The sequence below is a fragment of the Hippichthys cyanospilos genome, chromosome 3 (assembly GCF_059441005.1).
Source record: "Hippichthys cyanospilos isolate Australia breed blue-spotted pipefish chromosome 3, RoL_Hcya_1.0, whole genome shotgun sequence".
Lineage (NCBI taxonomy): Eukaryota > Metazoa > Chordata > Actinopteri > Syngnathiformes > Syngnathidae > Hippichthys > Hippichthys cyanospilos.
Window position 1 is genome coordinate 2,208,498 of NC_142371.1, and position 16,780 is coordinate 2,225,277.

A 16,780-nucleotide genomic window follows, 5' to 3' on the forward strand; every position below is an offset into this window, starting at 1 on the left:
CGAGGCTTCTCCAACGTGTGTTATGCAAGGCCACCAGACCGCCAGCTCTCTCTCTCTCTTTCCCTCTGTGACTCTCCCTCCTCTTTCTCCCTGCCTCTCTCCCTCAGTACTCCAACTGACAAGGCTCCTCCCCCTCCGCCAGCCCCATCAGCCATCAGGTATTCATTCAAAAAAAAAAAAAACACACTACTTGGCTGCGCGCCCAGACTACGCTCTCACAGGAAGGGAGGGTGGCAGTGAGCAACAGACAGAAGGACGAAGGAGGGTAGCAAACTGAGTCAGAAAGGGTTTGCATAGGCAGACATGGATGTGCGTGAATATACACAACTATTCACATGGGCATGCAAAGACACCAGCACATATGCGTTCGCGCAAAACTGACAGAGGATTAAATTGTGGAGTGTGTTAGCAAAGCCCCTCTAATGCTCTCTCTGCCCTTGTTCATTTTCATATGCATGTCCCCTCACGAGGCAAATCTCCATCTAATCTGGCCTGCAATGATTGAGCTTCTCTTCAGATGGAAAATGACTCAGACTAACCTACAACCAGTCCTCCCCTTGCCTTTGCCCCCAGAGATATTTCCCCTCCATTCAAATACACACACTCACAAGACAAACACACATGGCAAACTGCACAAATAAACACCCACACCCAGCCACTTGGCCCTCTTTGGTCCACTTTCCCCTGCTGGGCACTGAGCAGAGAGCGAGTCAGGCAGCAGACAGGCACTCTAGTGCCAGGACAGACTGCTATCTGCCCCTCTGCAGACGCCGCATGCAGGGTGGCTCCTCCAAATTGACAGGACCCTGGGGGTGGGAGGAAGAGACTCCCAACAAAATCTTACACTTACAAGAGGTCTAATAAACACTCTGCGAGATCATTTGGCTGTATGGGAAGGGTTCCATGTTCCATGAACAAAAAGATTAAAAGATACAGTTCGCAAGATTGTTCCATTGCCAAGTTATGATTGGGAAGAAATGTTTTTCTTTGGGGAGGGGTGTTAGTCACAGGCTTGCTGGTGCCTATCCCAGCTGACTTGGGACAGTAGGTGGGGGACACCCTGGACTGGTTGCCAAACATCCAGGATTTAACTGTCTATCTCATTTACATTTAAGCCATGTCTAAACCAGTTATAATAGCTTTATATTTTTCATAGTTAGGTTTTATTTTATTTTAGTACTATGTGAAATTCGGATGTTTTTGTTATACTTTTTATTACTATTTTTAATGCATGTTTGGGTAAAGGTTTTAGTCGTTTTAAAATTACAGGTAGTTTCCATTGCTTTATTACATTAAATATTTGTTGAGTGCAACATTTAAAAATGGGTCATTGAGTATTGTGTAATATCTCAAAGTACTGATTAATCAAGAATTATTTTAATCATCAATTGTTAAACCTAAAATTGTCCCAGTCCTTAGAATTTCAGCATCTCAGAATTTTATATCATCAGCTTTTTTTTCCATTAAAAAAAATAAATAAATCTTGTATAGAATCAAAATGAAACATTTCCAAACATCTGCATTTATTTTGGAAAACAGCCATGATCATATTTGCCTTTTTTCTGACATTACAGACCAAACAGGTCATAGAATCATGAAATACTATGATAGTCCGTTTTTTACTAAAAAAAAAAAAAAAAAGTCCAAGTTTGGAATAAAGGGATGGGAATTGAAACGTGTTTCAAGAGCTGATCATTTACAGAGTAATTTAAAAAATAATTGATACAACTCAAATATTTAAATAATCATTAATTAGAGGCCTAAAACAAACACATTTGAAACAAACCTTAAAAATCAATGATAGCAACTGACAGACCATATAATGTGCTTTTACATGTATGTTGACATGTTGCTTTTTCAATACTGTATTAGCTTTAGCTTTCTTAGTTATCACATAAACATTATTTAGTCATTAATGTGATTTCAATATACCCATAAAAGATTTCAATTACATGTATGTGACTTGTGATTTGAATGTGAGTTTGCTTAGGTAGTCCTTCTTTTCATCTTCATATTCTTCTTCATCTCTTCTCATGTTCTGTTACACCCTCTTGATGCTGCCCTTTTTTTAAATGTCAAAGAGTGAAAAAAAAAGCAAAACACGTGCAGACGGATTAAGTTTTCCTCGTTAAATTGTCAAACCAGTTGAGCGAGCTAAAACAAGCTTTTGAAATGGGAATTCTAGCAATGAATGCTATGATGCATAAAGCTTTGCTGCACTGCATTCGAGTGTGGAGCTGTCAAATATGTCTCTCTGATCTAAGACTTTTCCACTATCACATGCATTCCTGTGTTCCTTCAACACATTGCCTACATGCACCAGTTCTGTGAAGGTTAGCATGATCATATTTATACTAGCATTAGCACAGTGTATGCTTCAAGAGTTGTGTTTGCAGTAACAAAATTATAGTAGCAGTGCCAGCTGAGCTGTTATTTCAAATAAACATAGTATTATTTCAAGAAGTCACTCTACTGCTTAATGCTCACAATCCTGCATTATTTAACACCCACCTCCAGTAGCTCTATAATACACTAGACATTCCCGCATGCACTGTAATACTTTTGCCCACAGCAACACACTGCACACAATCTCCAGTGGTTTCACACTTGCGAACAGTATATGCTGTTAGACTATGCCCTATTCCACACTCAGATTTCCGGTTTATCTCTGGCAAGAGCTTTTAACAGGACAAATATATCCAAGTTTTAAGTTCTACAGGTTACCTCAAAAAGGTGTAGGTGTCCAAAATGAATGGGATCCAAGTATCATCACTGGCCTCTGGCTTCTCTGTTTCCTCGCGGCACGGTTGCTGTGAGATCCTCCTATAAGTGTTGCAGACATGTCCAGACATGTAGCACTGATCCACACACAAGCAATAAAAACCATGATGCAAACAGCCAAGAAGAACAACTAGATCCCAAGCTGATTTAATGAAAGATATGTGCTTATGATGAATATTTATTAGGCCAGCAAACTTAGGTGGGTGTAAACATGTCTACTTGTTGCATTATAGCATAGCATGGAGGTGAATGACAGGCTTGCTGACTACAGAGCTCATTCTCACAACCATTAACCGGGGTGTGTTGAGATTTGTGCAGTGTATGACGTAAGCGCTGACATGTGTGAGTTGACTTTCAGAAGACTGGAATAAATGACAGTAGCGCAGAAAGGAAATGTCGTGATTGGGGCAGCATGTTGTGCAAGTGCATTGGACATCTTTCTCATAGTTTAGAGAATCTGGGCTAAAGCTCCTCTCCAGCTCACTTGTGACTGAAAAAAGGACAAGTGGTGTTGAAAGTACATAAGTGGATGGCTTACTATTTTGGGTGTTATATTTAAAGGGGGCGGCATAGTGGAAGACTGGCTAGCACGTCCGCCTCACATGCGGAGGTCGTGGGTTCAATTTCGGCTCCGGCAGTTCTGTCGGGAGTTTGCATGCTCTTCCTTTGCCTGTGTGTGTTTTCTCTGGATACTCCGGCTTCCTTCCACACTCCCAAAAACATGAATGTTAGTTATATTGGACACTCAAAATGGCCCTTAGATGTGTTTGTGGATGTGAATGGTCATTTGTTTCTGTGTGTCATGCTATTGGCTGGCAACCACATCAAGATGTACCTCTTCTGCTGCACAAAGTCAACTGGGATCGGCACTAGTAAGCCTGTGACCCTTGTGAGGATAAGCGGTCAAGAAGAGGGATGGATAGATGGATGGATGGATATCTGAAGAGGAAGTGAAGTACACATATTTTCTTTACAATATTTTCTGTTTGCTGCAATTGGCTGTCAACCAGCTCAGGATGTCCCCCGCCTACTGCTCACAGAGGTGGGATAGGCACCATCAAGCCAGTTACCGTAGTCAGGATAAGTGGTAATAGAAAAACCCAGAGTCCCCAGAATAAAACCCTCGCAGGCACAGGCAAAACCTGCAGACTCCACACCTAAAGGTCAGAGCCGGAAGAAAACCCAAGACCTCCGAAGAGTGAGGCAGACGTGCTAACCAGGCTTCCACCGTGCTGCCCCAAATAACATAATATTGTAACGAAAACATTTTGGATTGACTTCTCCTTTAAGAATATGTCAAGCTATCCGGAAAGCTGGTGCGACTCATATTTGTTACAACTTTTCTTTGCCAACAATCTTTTCCAAGGATGGAAGATATATAAACAAAAGAGAAGACTGTTGTGAAAATGATCTGAGTTGCCTTCGCCAAAGTAACGCCAAGCATTCCTGAACTTATTTTGGTAAGGCAACAGCAACGTTTACGTTGATTTCCAGTATATACACCTGGAGTTTTTTTTATTTCTTTATTTTAAGAATCCTACTTGAGATCTTGGCAGAACATTAATAAAAAACGAATAACTTTAATATGCAATATAATTGGTTTCCGCTTGCAGAACAGGTATCCCTAGATTACGATTGGTTGAATACATGGCCTATTGCATCCGTGTGGGATTCGTAGTATCTACACCATACCACCCATACCTGTTTGAACTGGTCATGTCCTCCTGCCTCGATCCATGACGTGGATGCACCAGCCAATCATGTTTCAGTAGATTGTTTCCTGCCAAGAACGTGGGAGTCTTGATAACACTTACGGGACAAAAAGCTTATACCGAAAGAAAGTTTTTGAAACGTTTTACTTGCCGTTGATTGAAAATGACATCACATGCGCTCAAGGTTCAGGTAACAACCAATCATTGCACTCATCTGTTTTCTGAATTTGGTCATTTGACTTACAAGCTGCGCTGTGAATGGACATTACAGCAAGTGGAAAAATGGCATTTTAAAAGGATGACAAATCAAATCAATTATGGATTTGTATTACACATTTTATATTATCCTTTTATTAATATTACAGAAGTTTGTTTTTTAAATTGAATGTTGCTACTGAAAATGGCTAAATAATTTTAGCATCTCTTTAATTTCAAGACAAACAAATAATAACAAAGAGATAGAGATACAGTTATGCATCGTCGAACAAATATCTACAGTAATTTGATAAAACATATAAATAATCAGTAATCTTACAAATAACTGCAGGAATCGTTCGAGACCAAATTTAAACAATGTCTTTCAAAAGAAAATACACAACAGTTCTTAGCATGCAACAACAGCTACAAACATGAAAGTCATAAAAACTGTAAAAACTTGACCAACTGGGTGAACTGAAGCTGTCCTGTTTTCTGTTCTATCCTGCAAGAGGAGGCGGAATGTTTGGGCGGTGTGGGGGGGGGGGGGGGGGGGGGGGGGCACCCTGGGGAAATCCTTTGCATTAGTAAAATAGAGAATGGAGAATAGTGAGTGGGTGGCAGCATTATGGGAGCATGTGTTAGCAGAGTGGGAGGTAAAACCACCCCGGTGAGGTCCAGTCTGAGAGCAGACCTTCCTCCGGCTGTGGCTGGGCTCCGGTTCGGAAGTAGCAGCACCAACGCTCCGACGCTATGCGGGGAGAATGTGAAAGTGCTTGCTGCCATGGCAACAAGGCCGCTCCACAGTCTCCAGTCCACATTAAGAAAGATGGCTAGCAACGTGGCCGCGACTCAATGGCTGGGAGCATGACACGCTCAAAGAGCCTATTGAGAGCCTGTGAATTAGTTAATGGCCACAGTACAAAATCAGCAATCCACATGGAGGATGACCTCATTTTAGCTGTTTGGAAATATTACTGCTCGTCCTTTTCTCTGCAGTGCCTCGGGGAAAGAAGATGGCCTCTGATATTAGAGCTATGAATTAAAGTAACAATGTGTATTAATTTGACATTATACCTACAAAAATGATTAGGCTGTATATAGGATTAGAAAATGAGGGGATGATTACAGTGGTGTCCTGAAATCACCCCTTCCTTTGATCACGGTGGACCAGCCAGGACACGGTGGGATATATGCATATATGTATATATATATATATGCATATATGTATATATATATATATATATATATATATATATATATATATATACGTACTATATATATATATATATATATATATATATATATATATATATATATATATATATATATATATATATATATATATAAAAACGGAGAGCGATGCGCCAAGGTCCAATGGCCCCCACCCAGCTCAAATCGCACCCAACCCCTAAATTTTTCAAATTAATGGCAATTTTCTATTCTTCAAGTTGAATGTAATTTGTGGTTCAGGATTGCAAAACTGCTCCAAGAGAGTGGCCGACACTAGGTATGGAGGGTGTTGATACCTTGAAATAAGACCAGGTATTTCCCCAACACCATTACTTGGTATTGGTACCATCCCAAGTATATATATTACCGTAAAATGTTACATTTAAGACAATCACAAACAGTTGATGCGTGGTTACAGGTATGCTGTCCCAGTTCCGACCTATTAAACTTAATTAAAATAGTTCATGTTTATTTGTTTTGCGTTTGTTTGATGGGTAAATGAATTAAAAGAAAAAAAAATAGAAATTAGTTCATTCGTTGTATCTTGGATACAGTTCTCACTCGTAATTTTCACCACAGTTGCTAAAAGAAAATTATAATTCACAACAAAAGTGGATAAAAAAAATTGCAATTATCATTCACTATTGCGTTAAATATGTGCAACTAATAGTGTTGTTTTTAATGCTGAAAACAAGTTCTTTTTTATTTTATTTTTTTAAGGCATTTCAATTTATTTGAATCACTTTACAAGCTCCAGGCTCTTCATTGCTAAAATCCAGGAAATTGTTGTGGTCAAATGCCCATAACACTGGCTGTTCATTGTACTGGACTGGAGGATGTTTATCGTTTTATATCCGGATACAAGTTCAGAATCATTTCATTATTTCAGGCTTTGAATGTCTTTCAATTGAAATTGCTCAAAGCGCACATCCAAGTCAGAGTTGAAAAAGTGTCTGTTTAGGATGAGAAACAAAGTAGACGGTGACTGGAACTATTTTGTGGAAGACATCCTGCAGGAAAAAAAAAAATAGCTGTAATGACCTAATTAGGAGTTGGTGGCTAGGTAACCGAGGGTTTGTTTTTGGAAGGTTTGACAGTTGGATTTTTTTTTCCAACATGGATGATAATGAAACACAATTAGTTTCTTGTGTACATAGGTAAAGCAAAACACCTCAGAACAAAACCGGTTTCTTCTCGACCGAGCCCGAGTGCCAAGACTCCTTTTCATTCAGCTCAAAATAGAAAGTCACTGCTTACGCACGTCTCCACAACATAGTTTAGGCAGTGCCGGGAGGGAGTGATTTGTGGGGGTGGAGTAACAGAATCATAGGGAACCAAACCGATCTGGAAAATGCCAAACACTGCTCAGTGTGTCGCTCATTGGCTTCAGCCGCAAACTCCCTCTTAGAATGGAACCAATGCTATATTCAAAGCATGTATGTAACATATTGATTTACACCCCGTTATATAATCTGACAGCGTGTGTTCATATGAGGAACCCAACCATCACTTAAATGACCACGTTGACCCTACTGAAAGCCTCCCCACTCCCCCCCTGCCTAATGCAGTATCACTACTACATTACAGCAGCAGAGGGCAGCACTAAATACAATTCAAATGCAGAATTGTACTAAAAAAATTTCTTCATTCAAGTGCATTTTTTATGTCTCGTAATTGTATTCCTAGCTGTTGATTCATAGGTATCATACACCCTGTTTTATGTAGTTTGTAATAACACGCATGAACTAATTTTAACTAATTAAATACAAATAATTAACATCAAACGTCCAGTACATTTTTCCCTTTGTACACACAATTTATTTGCAGCAAATGCACATCAGAGCAAGCAACTGCCTTGTCAACGAAAAACATGAAATAATCCAGAATCAGTCCCCTCATGGTTGTCAAGACAACTATTTTGGTCAAAATCAACAACTAAAAGCAGTTTAGGTCCAAAAGGTTATTTAATACCCACGCACGCAATGGGGAACTTCACGATTGTACATCAGTCATCGTGAGTTTTTTCGTGCTTGCCTCGTATCTATTTTTGTAGCAGCGGCAGAGCTCTGTGTGCCTCTGAAGAGTGCTTTATTCATGTCACGGTAACACTTTTTTATTCACCAGACTAGAGATGAGTTCATTCATAATGACGGGACCAAGTTAGAAAAGTATTGCGCATGACTGATATCGATTCTGAATTGGAAGCAAGACAACGACACATCACTTTGCTAGTAAACAAAATTTTGTTCATAGAATTATGTACATATTTTACGGCATTCGAATGTCCCAACTTCAGTTTATAAGAATGATTACTCCAGCCATCTCTACTGCTCTGTGGATTTATGCATCTACTGTTGGTATTACTGTTATGAAGTTATGACTAATTTACAAACACAAGGTCGATTCTCACAGCAGTTTACATAAATTATTGGTGTGGCTAATGGAGAGCGATGACACTTGCTTTACCCATGGAAAAATGTATTGCGCAGTGAGGTAGTTCAATAATATGTATGTCATAAATTGAAGCAATCAGTTTGTCTATTTTGAAAAATCTCCCTGCAGTTTCTCTCTCTGGTTGGGGGCCACGACATGCCAATGTACAAATTGATGACTAAATCCACAGGAGGCAGCACGTGTGGGGAGTTATAGTAAAAATTACATCTTAAAGATAGCGATGTTTGGGAGGTATCAATTTACATCTGTTATTGGCAATGTTAATTTGCCACAACAAAGACACGACTACATTGCAGCTTGCTGTATGAATGTTTACAAGGACAATATTATGCAGATGAATAACTCTTGAATGGACACTAGAGGGAGCCAAATTCATAAGGAAACAACGTTTTAAAACTTGCATGTGTGGATTTTTAAAATAATGTTCTGAGTGATGCAAATGCAAATTATCAAAAATATACTCAAAAGAATCAAGATTCTCATTTACTACAATTCTGACTTCATATAAAATATCCCAAAATTGATTTTGTAAATAAAAATAAAACCACTCCATGTCGGATTCTGTTTACCTACACTTAACACGGTCTACCAAGGAAGAGGACATCATGATCACATGCTAGCTTTTTTTGTTTTTTTGCTTGCTCTGAATTAATCATGAGAATTGACAGCATTTTTGCACCGAGTAGCAGACAAAAACATTACTGCATCACCAACAAATGTTTTTCATAAAAACAAGTCTGCCAACAGCTTGACAGAATGTTTTAAAATCTAAATCTCCAAATCTAAATCTAAATCTCCAATCTAAATCTACAATGAAAGACAAAGATGATTGAAAATCAGTGGTTTATTTTAGTTAAGTAACATTTGTGGCATTACAACTTGCATCTGCTGAGCTGAATTAAGAGCCGTTTCAACAAAATGTAAATCATGCATTTAGAGGTCATTTTAGACTGCTCTCATGATAGGTTGGCGCAAATTTTCTTTTGTACAAAAAGCAAAGTAAATAGACCTAACTACTGGGCTTTAGGTCATTCCTCGAGAGAGCTCCGCCCTGAATATACATCAAGTAAGCAAACTCATTCAAAGCAGCAAGACCATTAACATGTCACATAAAAGGGAGTGATTTATTTAGTTTTGTTAAACAATTGTCAACTTTCCACCCCCCCCCCCACATAAGGAGGCTTAGAAAAAGTATTTGCTTTGAATTATCATCGCTGTCTTTTGGTCATTAGAGACTCACAGTTTTTACGTTTTAAAATTATTATACGTGTGGTTCACTTATTAACACTTGTGTGATAGTTAAAAACATTAAAATGCAGCTTAGAAAGATCATTGTTTGTACAGTTAATCAAGATTTCATGATGCAATAGTTAGGCCTCGGTACATCCATCCGTTGTTTGTAGCCGCTCATCCTCACTAGGTTCGCTGGCCAGCCGTCTTCGGGCAGTACGCGGCGGACAGAGCACACAGGGACAAACAACCATTCACACTCACAACCACATCTAAGGGCAATTTGGAGTGGCCAATACACCTAGCATGCACATTTTGGGAATGTTGGAGGAGACAGATGTGCCCGGAGAAGACCCACGAGAGCACGGGGAGAACATGCAAACTCCACACGGGAAGGCTGGAGCGAGCTTGATTTGAACTGGGGTCTCTGAACTGTAAGGCGGGTGTGCTAAACATCCTGCCATTATACCACCTGCCTTGGTACAAATTATTTGTATATTCTTAAGTTTCTTGACCAGAGCACAGGTTGCACAGGCTGCATTCCGGAAGAGATTACGCGTGGCGCTCCAGGCTCCACTCTTGTCCAATTCAACCACGTGAGCGTTTCGCTTTCCTTAATATTTATACTTCAAAAAATCATGAGGATTACCCGGGTTTAGACTTCAATACGCCACGTGTGCTTTTTGAAAAATAGAAGTACCGAAACAATGAGCCAAGTCCAAAGGCCGAGTTTCAAATTATTTCGCATATACTGATGCAATCATCTTATAAATACGTGGATTAGAAACATCAGTATAGAGTGAACAAACACAGTACACCCTGATCTGAAATAGTATTTTAAAAAGGCAAAATGTGTTCATTGAAGAGATGCCCTCACCATCCGTATTTGAAAAATGAGACGTGAACTTGGCACAGACAGCCATGCAGCCGTTAAGACACAAACCAAGCGCAGGTTGTGGCGCAGCAATCCATAAGACCCTCGCTGCCCTCATAATGGAGCCCTCTGTGCACGCTGGCCAGAAATAAGTTCTGCACAGATTTAGTTTCAAACACTTGACACGGCGCGTTCCGCAGGAGGCGCTGATGCTCGTCTGGGTCATCTGACCCTTGAGCGCTTGACAACAATGGTGCCGGCGACCATGTCGTACACAGTCCTGTTGTGTTGGAAGAACAGAAGCGTGACAAAAGCTGGGAAGAAGAACGCGATTGAAAAGTTCTTGCTCAGGGCTCGCACAGTTGATCTGTTGAATGATACAAAGATGTGTCGTTACAGAGATGGACATAACTCAAATGACAAACCACCATAAAATATGTCAATATATGTCAAATTTGACAGAGGACATTTATTATTTAGAATCCTGATCATTTCCCTAGAGTGATACTTATCAACCATTTCTAGCAGTAAAAAAATACATTTCTGTCTATAAATAATTTGATACCATAACTTTTTTTCGGTAACAATACCTTTACAAATACAATTTTCCACTTTTTTGTCAACCGGAATTGGTAACCTGTATTCAAAGTTCGGCCAATCACAGCTCACCCGTTTTGGTCACGTGACATTCACCAGCTGAGCTGTGATTTGTTGTTAACTGAGCCCTGAGTACATGTCCTTTTCAGACAGCAAGTTGTAAAATGTGTTTTTAAATGTAAAAGTACGTGGGAAAATAATTAAGTTATCAAATTAATTATGAAACACATTTATTACCACTGAAAATGGCTATCTATGTAAATCAAACTACCATGCACTGCCTTTGTTTCTAGTGACAAAACATGTCCCTTTTAAAATCATTGGTGCCATACAGATTTAAGATCACATTTACCTTAATCTAAATTTAATATAAACATGGACCTTTGGATGTTAATGACAAGTTCCGTCTGGATTGCTAGAGGAAGTTAACCATGGTTTTGCTCACCTGGGTGACTGCTAAAAGGTAAACACGAAACCTTTGACAAAGGTCTTATGATTTTTTTTCACCAAATTGGTCTGCAGTTTTTCGTTTTACGTGTTATTTTTTAAGGCTTTTTTTTATATTTCGGGATCATAGTTTGTGAGACGGTTCCAGTTTAAATTATTCACAGGAAATTAAAAACAATTAGTGACTTTTTGTATGTGGCAAGGCTTGTTTGTGGTCCTCAAATTGCAGAAGGCAAGCACTGGCTTTCAAATTTGTCCACCAGATGGCACTAAAGTTTCCTATTCAAACTGCGCAGCAACATTTCAAGCCTTTTACTGTGTGCTACAAGGGTGCCTTGTTACTGATACAGTAGGAATTACGCCAGAGAATTATGAGAACAGGTTTTTCCATCAAAGTATTTCCTTCTCTGTCCAAAACTCAACTTCAAAACTAAAGGGAACCAGTTTTAAGGACATAGATCACATTAAGATGGACTTCAGATATATCTTGAATGACACACTTTGGTTGTGTGCCTATAAATAATGGATAGCAAGCTGTGTGTAGATACAATGAATATATCGTTCAAGTAAATCTTCTAATTCAATAATCCCAAATTTGAAAGTATAATTCAAGAGGAACTACTTTCATCCAGTAAAATACACATATTAAAGGGGAACACAAGGCAAACATTTTCATTGCAAAATAATATAATTGATGTGCACTAGTCTAAAAGCAGTATTCTGATCAATACAGCGTTCATACAAAAAGAATTAAGCAGTAACATTTATTTGCCTTGAATTCCATTTTTTTTGTGTTGGAGATTTTAAAAATAGTAAAATCGTTCCACTCACGCAGACAGCGACACATCAGTTGCCGGCACCACGAGGACCCGGTTAGGCTGAACCAGAACTGATGAATCACATGTCACAACTCTGAGTCCAATTAGAAATTTTCCTGGGGTGGCTCCTCCAGGTCCCCAAATACACACAATCTGCAGGAAAACCGACAGACAAATAAAGCCATAAGTGTCTACTTAAAACAGGTATTATATCCTTCAGAGACCCGAAATGTTAATTTGTGTCCACTGTGGGTTTTTTTTTTTTGGTCTATCTTTTGACTCATCCTCTTTGACTGACTGACTACCTTACCAAGTCCTAGTGTGCTCAATAGAGGACATCCTCATCTTTCCACAAAATAGTCTCATGTATTTGTGTGGGACAGAATTAAAACTGATGTCTTACTGAGACGAAATGGATGCAACAGAGGATACAAATGAATAGTGTAATTTTTACCTAAACATATAGTTGGATAATTGATGAGCTTAAGCAATGTTTTAGTATGACCTGGCAACAGTAAATGTTTAACCCAAATAAAAGAAAAACAGCACAATTTAAAGATAACTGACTGTGAGGTCAGTAAAGTTCAACATTAACTGTACACTAAAAGTCATGGTATTTTTTTTCTCCATTTTTTATTTCATTCATTACATTCAAGTTTCTTACTTTCAGTTTTATTCCGGAGTTGAGCAAGAAAGATTTCACACAATCAACCGAGTAAATAGCAAAGTTTCATTCATTAGTTACAAAGTTTTAAGGTAGAAAATGTCATAGTGACAAAAAATTGTGTTTGGGAACATACAGCTGGCCAATCAACATTGAAGAACATAATTCATCCCCAAATGCTGTTATGAGGAGCAGTTTCCAGAGGGGTCTGATTTGCTAAGAGGATCGGCTGTTCCTGTGTGCAGTCTCTTAACACGTCTTTTGTTTTGTTGCCTCTCCGGTTCATTTAATGTCAGTAAAATGCCTGTTTTTGGCTCCTTCAGTCACATCCACCTCTGACTCCCATTACTGATCACAACAATGATGGCTTTTTTTGTTATTGTTGATTCGTTTTGGGTGTCAGCTTTAGCACGAGAATGAGATGTTTGACATCCTGGTTAGATATGTCTGTACCCAACAACAACACGTCATCACAAATTAAATCACCAATGGTGAATGTAATCATCACACACATATAATTGTGGGAAAAAATTATAACTGGAAAGTGTAAAATATCCTGACATGGGCCAGTCATGACTCCTCACCTCATAAATGCACACTAATATCGGGTACACGAGAGCAACCAGCATCATTTTCTGCAACTCCTCCATAGACGTTTCTTCATCAATGTCGTCTATGATAAAATGCCTTGCAAACTTGGACACATCCCTAAAAAAAAAAAAAAAAGTTAGGTTCATTCGGTATGACAAACAACCCCTAAATCTTCTCTCTCACTTATGAACTTACTTGATTCCACTCAGATGCATAATACTGATGATAATGGTCGCTTTGATGAAAAATAGAATGAAGAAGTCCACAATTTCAGCCAGGAGTCTTTGTAGAGGTGATGGGATAGTATACTCACGACCTGGAAAATTGATTAGGTAAACATACATGGTTTTGCCGAAATTCGCACGCAAAAAAAACAAAAACCTTTTAATGAGCAGCGGGTAATGCTATTGCAAGACACTTAGGTGCACAATGTATCGCTTCACTGATATTGTAGCACATTGTAATGCTCTCATCGACTTCTATTTACCTGGCCTCCGTGCGTTTCCATTTTCCTGTGGCAGCTGCTGCGGCTGAGTGGGCACTGCCGCCCCACCCGCGGCTTCACCTCCTCGGTTACTAGAGGAGCCGGAGGCGGCCGCATTGGGCGACAACGGGACACCAAAATACTGACCTGCGGGATCGAGACGTGGCGTCGACGTCCCGTTGGTTGACTGTAAAACACACGGATAGGACATGGCTGCAGAAGCCGCCAGCCAGCTCTGCCAAGTCACATAGCCGGTGGAGTACTGGCACATCCACGCCTGTAACTTCTCGCAATACTCCGCGGTAGTGCAGCTTTCAGGTGCATCTTTCTCGCCCCTAGGCTTGTCTTTTTTCTGAAAATCATCTCCGAGGCGCCGTTTAAGCGCATTAGAAGCTTTACTCGTGTGAGAGTCCATGTTTGTATTTTCCGTGTCCGCCATGTTGGATGAAAATGACGCAACGTTCGACGTCATTCTAGAATATTCCATGCCTCTGGAGGGGCGTTTTTATTTTAATTTGTGGATTTTGACGGGAGGTTAAATTCGAAAACTCATTTACTTCCAAAGGAGTTACAACGTTTAAAGCTGTACGCACTTGTTGGTTTAATATTAAAAGAACGGAACAAACGACCCCACACGCCATTCTCCCTCTTCAAACGAAAATGGTACAGGCCAGATTGGCCCACGAATTAATATCAAAATGAGTTTTGTTGAATGTGAGCAACATTTCGAAACAAAGCTGGGCCAAGGAATTCATAAACAGGGTCATATTTTAAAATGTATTCCTGTAGTAAGATCAACGCATAACTTGTTACACAATCAACCTAATTTTAAAGCACCCAGATTTATTGGGAAAAAAAAAATCTTAATGTAAATACTCAGTCCCGTTCATTTAAGTCACAACTGTCCCGCATACAATTGAAAAGCGTTCAAATTAAGATTGGTATTCTTTAACAAAGAATTTTACTTAAAAAAAAAAAAAAAGGGAAGGGGGGTGGTCATTATCTTCCCCAGCCACAAAGTCTGGCACACCAGGAGCCCACTCCCCCAAAGAGGCTTAATTAGAAGTACGCTTGCTTTACTTCCAGTCTGTGCATCCAAGACAAGAGGCCTAGCAAGTACGGGGTCACCACTTTGACCTCAAGGGATTTGGCCACACCACCACTCTGTCACAAATGTAGAAGATATGAAATTGGTCCTTGCTTTCAACAAAAGACCATTGTCAAGAAAGGGGTGTATCCCGCCAGAATGCTAAACCCAGCAGGCTTCAGAGTGACCCAAAGGTGACTTTAGTGAATGACATACAAAATCCTCTTAAATGCAGTCTGAAGTGTTAAACTGACCAGTTGAAGTAGATATTATGGCTGTGTGCCAATCCCAAATTCCTGCTAAGCAAAAGAAGCCTTAGAACCTAATTCTTAAAAACTGCTCACATGGTGCAACAGTCTTTTTGCTGACAAGACTTCAGCCAATTGGCCACTTGTGGGTTTTAAAAAAAAAAAAAAAAGTGGCCTTAATTCCCAAAGAAAGTAAACATTCAGAAAAGTCACGCTCAGTTTAGATTTTTATTTGCAATGGCTTTTGTAGTTCAACATACATTATTGATGAAAGACAGGACTTAAGCCTCCTTCTCATAGGTCCTCATTGCAACAACATCACCCATGATGCATTTCTGAGGAGATAGGATTCACAATCGTTAAGTTGCATTAAAAAAAAAAAAAACGTCCTTTTTTCGGAACTTACGGCCATCAGTTTGCCATCCTGAAGCTCTCTTTCCAATATTGTAGACTTGCCATCCCACGTCTGCTTCTGCACGAGTTTGCCGTTCTCAAACGTGATGACAGTCTGGAAACAACTTTGGCTTTTATTGTACGGCTAACGACTCATCCGGGAAAGCACATTCCTTGAAAACCCACCTTGGTATTCCGGTCATCCGCGGTGTTCTCATCAAATTCCTCATTGAGCTTGAATTTGATTTCTTTGGTCTTGAAAGTACTCTCTGACCTCATTGTGATGAAGCCTGCATCGTCCACGCTGATCACAAGGTTGGGCTTAGCCATGTTGCCCATCTGCCGGGTGGCAAAGCCCACACCTCCGTAGCACACACATTTTGAGTTAATTAGCACCATTTAACAATGCTGAGGTGAACTTAATGCTTACCAATAGCCTTCATGTATTCATCAAAGTTCTCGCTGGAAGTCAGCTTCCATGTGCCAACAAACTGCTCAACCATGGTGGAGTGGGATTGTGGCACAGAGGAACAAAATAGAATTCACTCTTTAGGTGCAGGATGCGGACAAGAAGAAAGACTGACGCCCTGAGAAAATGTGACATTTGAAGCCTGGTGAAGCTTGTGCTTGATGTGAAGCTGCCCAATCAGGAGCAGGTGCTGCCGTTGCCAGGGTGACAGTGGGATTAAGAGGTGTGTCTTTAAATTAAATTCTGGTGTGAGGGTCTGAAGTGGACCATTGAGTGTAGACTGTAGATTTTCATTCTTTTATGTTTTTATTTTCCTTGACAAATTAACATTTACTTAATGTGAACATGAAAACAAGCATTTTTTTTTCACCATAATAATACCAGGATGGGGGGAGCAAATTATGGACCAGGGGCCACATACATCCCATTGATTTAGCTTTTACAATATCAATAGTCCTCTGTCATATTTATATTCCGTTTTAATACTGTATTCATCTGAAATA

The 16,780-nt window shown here is 39.7% G+C and overlaps 2 protein-coding genes across 2 annotated transcripts; both read right to left on the minus strand.

Annotated features, from left to right (window-relative positions):
* Nucleotides 1-9,201: 9,201 nt before the first annotated feature.
* LOC148425400 (protein FAM8A1-like) lies at nt 9,202-14,552 on the minus strand. Its single transcript, XM_088409358.1, has 5 exons — nt 14,084-14,552; nt 13,792-13,912; nt 13,590-13,713; nt 12,355-12,494; nt 9,202-10,846 (listed from the first exon to the last, which is right to left on the minus strand). The coding sequence occupies exons 1-5, from the start codon at nt 14,550-14,552 to the stop codon at nt 10,702-10,704; spliced, it is 999 nt and encodes a 332-aa protein (XP_088265484.1). The 3' UTR covers nt 9,202-10,701.
* Nucleotides 14,553-15,624: 1,072 nt separating this feature from the next.
* LOC148425401 (fatty acid-binding protein, adipocyte-like) lies at nt 15,625-16,398 on the minus strand. Its single transcript, XM_088409693.1, has 4 exons — nt 16,239-16,398; nt 15,995-16,170; nt 15,822-15,923; nt 15,625-15,750 (listed from the first exon to the last, which is right to left on the minus strand). Exons 1-4 carry the CDS (start codon nt 16,309-16,311, stop codon nt 15,697-15,699), a joined length of 405 nt encoding a protein of 134 aa, XP_088265819.1. The 5' UTR covers nt 16,312-16,398; the 3' UTR covers nt 15,625-15,696.
* Nucleotides 16,399-16,780: the final 382 nt, after the last annotated feature.

What these genes read in the sequence shown, in the direction of transcription:
- LOC148425400 (XM_088409358.1), bottom strand. Translation starts at nt 14,552, where the DNA reads ATGACGTCGAACGTTGCGTCATTTTCATCCAACATGGCGGACACGGAA. An exon ending in ATGCATCTGAGTGGAATCAA is followed by an intron (nt 13,714 to 13,791) that starts GTAAGTTCATAA and finishes TTTTTTTTTTAG; the next exon opens with GGATGTGTCCAAGTTTGCAA. An exon ending in ACTGATGTGTCGCTGTCTGC is followed by an intron (nt 10,847 to 12,354) that starts GTGAGTGGAACG and finishes ATCATTCAACAG; the next exon opens with ATCAACTGTGCGAGCCCTGA.
- LOC148425401 (XM_088409693.1), bottom strand. Translation starts at nt 16,311, where the DNA reads ATGGTTGAGCAGTTTGTTGGCACATGGAAGCTGACTTCCAGCGAGAAC. An exon ending in CGGATGACCGGAATACCAAG is followed by an intron (nt 15,924 to 15,994) that starts GTGGGTTTTCAA and finishes AGTTGTTTCCAG; the next exon opens with ACTGTCATCACGTTTGAGAA. An exon ending in AGGATGGCAAACTGATGGCC is followed by an intron (nt 15,751 to 15,821) that starts GTAAGTTCCGAA and finishes CTATCTCCTCAG; the next exon opens with AAATGCATCATGGGTGATGT.